The sequence below is a fragment of the Phalaenopsis equestris genome, unplaced genomic scaffold (assembly GCF_001263595.1).
Source record: "Phalaenopsis equestris unplaced genomic scaffold, ASM126359v1 Scaffold000877, whole genome shotgun sequence".
NCBI lineage: Eukaryota > Viridiplantae > Streptophyta > Magnoliopsida > Asparagales > Orchidaceae > Phalaenopsis > Phalaenopsis equestris.
In genome coordinates, this window is record NW_018165317.1 from 3,225 (window position 1) to 5,327 (window position 2,103).

Genomic DNA, 2,103 nt, shown 5'->3' on the forward strand with positions numbered 1-2,103 from the left:
GATAACGATTCTGAAAGAGTATTTAACAAAACCTAAAAGATGTTCCATCAATATGATATCGGTTGATACAGTTGTTCCAATTGACTCCTACATGACTACACCAGTGCTCAACAAAAGAGGTGAGGCTCATAAAAAATCTCCAACTGACCTTAAAGTTATCAAAGGAAGGTCGATCGAGGCTAAGTTGGAAAGACTTCGAGCAGACATTGCACGGTTGTCTGAAGAACAAAGAAAAGATACGAGTGATGAACCCTACGAGCCGTCAGATTATGTGAAAGAGGAATTCGCAGAAATCAACGTTATTGGGCCAGAGCCACCTTATTCTCGCGCGATGCTCTTTTACGCACTGAGGAGAAAGCCGCGGATGAGTTGCGAAGAGTCATTCAATAACATGATAAACAGATCAACCAGATGAAGAAACAACTAGAAGGAATGATGACCGCGAAGACCCCAATTCAAGGACAGTCACAACCACCACAAATGACAGCTCCAGAAGCAAGTCAACCAGAAATTGTTCATATTACAGACGAAAGACTCCAGAGCATGATACAGGAAAAAGACATTAAACAAATGGTGGAACAACAGGTAAGAGAAGATCAAAAGGGGGGACATTGATTCTAAAGGGTAGACCCTATCCTGAAGAATTTGATGATGTCCAATCCCCCAAGGGTTTCGTACCACCGTCGTTCAAGACATTTGATGGAACGGGAAACCCCCGACAGCATGTTGCACACTTCCGAGCAAAATGTTGCAATGCGGGGGTAGTGATACTTTGTTGTGTCGTCAATTTGTAAGCAGTTTTTCAGGAATCGCTTTTGACTGGTATGCCGAACTACCAAATGACTCAGTCAAAATATTTGCAGAATTGGAAGACCTCTTTGTTAAGTGGTTCACTGGCGTTAAACACCATATCACTATCGGTGATCACGAGCGACAGAAGCCAGCCGAAACATTGATGGACTACATTCTGCGATGGAGAAATTTGAGCATGAAGTGTGAGCCACAACTCCAAGAGCAGCACACAATCAAAATCCTTCTAAAGAGCATCCATGGTCCGGTGGGTTTCTTACTCGAGGGATTCACCATCAAGACATTCGAAAAGCTGCTTAGCAAAGTTGGGAATCTTCAAGAAGAATCTAAGCAACTTGAGTTTTTCGAGAAAGCTGGGAAGCTAAAGCCATTGAAGACATCTGAGAAGAAATCTGGGATAATAGCAGTGGTTGACAGGGGCAAGCGACCGTTGCAAATACAAGTTGAACAGTCTCGACAGATCTACCAACGTCCTCGACAAAATGGTCAACAGTCCTTTCAGCAGAGGTCCTATCAAACAGATGGAGGGAAACCCCCGAACATAAAGAATCGTTTGAACAAAATGTATCCTTTCAAGAATGAGGCAGTCAAACAAATATTTCAGAATTTGATAAAGAAACACGAGTTCAAGCTCCCTGAACCAAAGAAACCAGACGAAGTTGATGAAAAATATCATCCGATGTACTGCCCATATCATAGGCTGATTGGACACACCATAAAAGATTGTTTCACTTTTAAAGATTAGCTTGAGGAGAACTTCAATAATGGGAGCATAGTGATCTCAGAAGAACTTTTGAAAAGAACTTGAAAAAGATTCTATCAATATGATTTCAGTTGAGCCTAGTGTTCCATTTGACTCCGATGCAGCTGACAAATGATATATTGTACCTTGATCATTATTGTACTACTTTTATTATCAAAAAGGATATTAATGTATCAATGTTTGTATATCCCTTCCCTCCCACCGCAATAAAAGAAAGAAAGAACTTGTTTTTCAGAACTGTTCAATGTGTGGAAAGCACAGTTAACAAAATATTCAAAGTTCATTAAGAGGACAATCGAGAAAGGAATAATCCAAGATAAAAAAATTCCAGCATTGTGATAGAAACTATGACTTTAAGGGAGAATGAAATTAATGTCATAATAACTGAGTCATCTACTTTAAAGAATTCAGACTGGGTCCTAAGTTGATTTCAAAATAAGATAGTGTGGTTGAAATACGAGTAATTGACTCAGGATATCACAAGTCTTTTGATTTTCTGCCAAGTGACTGGGTCCTGACTTTCGAACGAG

General features: G+C 40.1%; 1 protein-coding gene across 1 annotated transcript; it reads left to right on the forward strand.

Annotated features, from left to right (window-relative positions):
• The first annotated feature begins 745 nt into the window (after positions 1-745).
• LOC110032059 lies at positions 746-1,555 on the forward strand. Its single transcript, XM_020735572.1, has one exon. The coding sequence runs from the start codon at positions 746-748 to the stop codon at positions 1,553-1,555; it is 810 nt and encodes a 269-aa protein (XP_020591231.1).
• Positions 1,556-2,103: the final 548 nt, after the last annotated feature.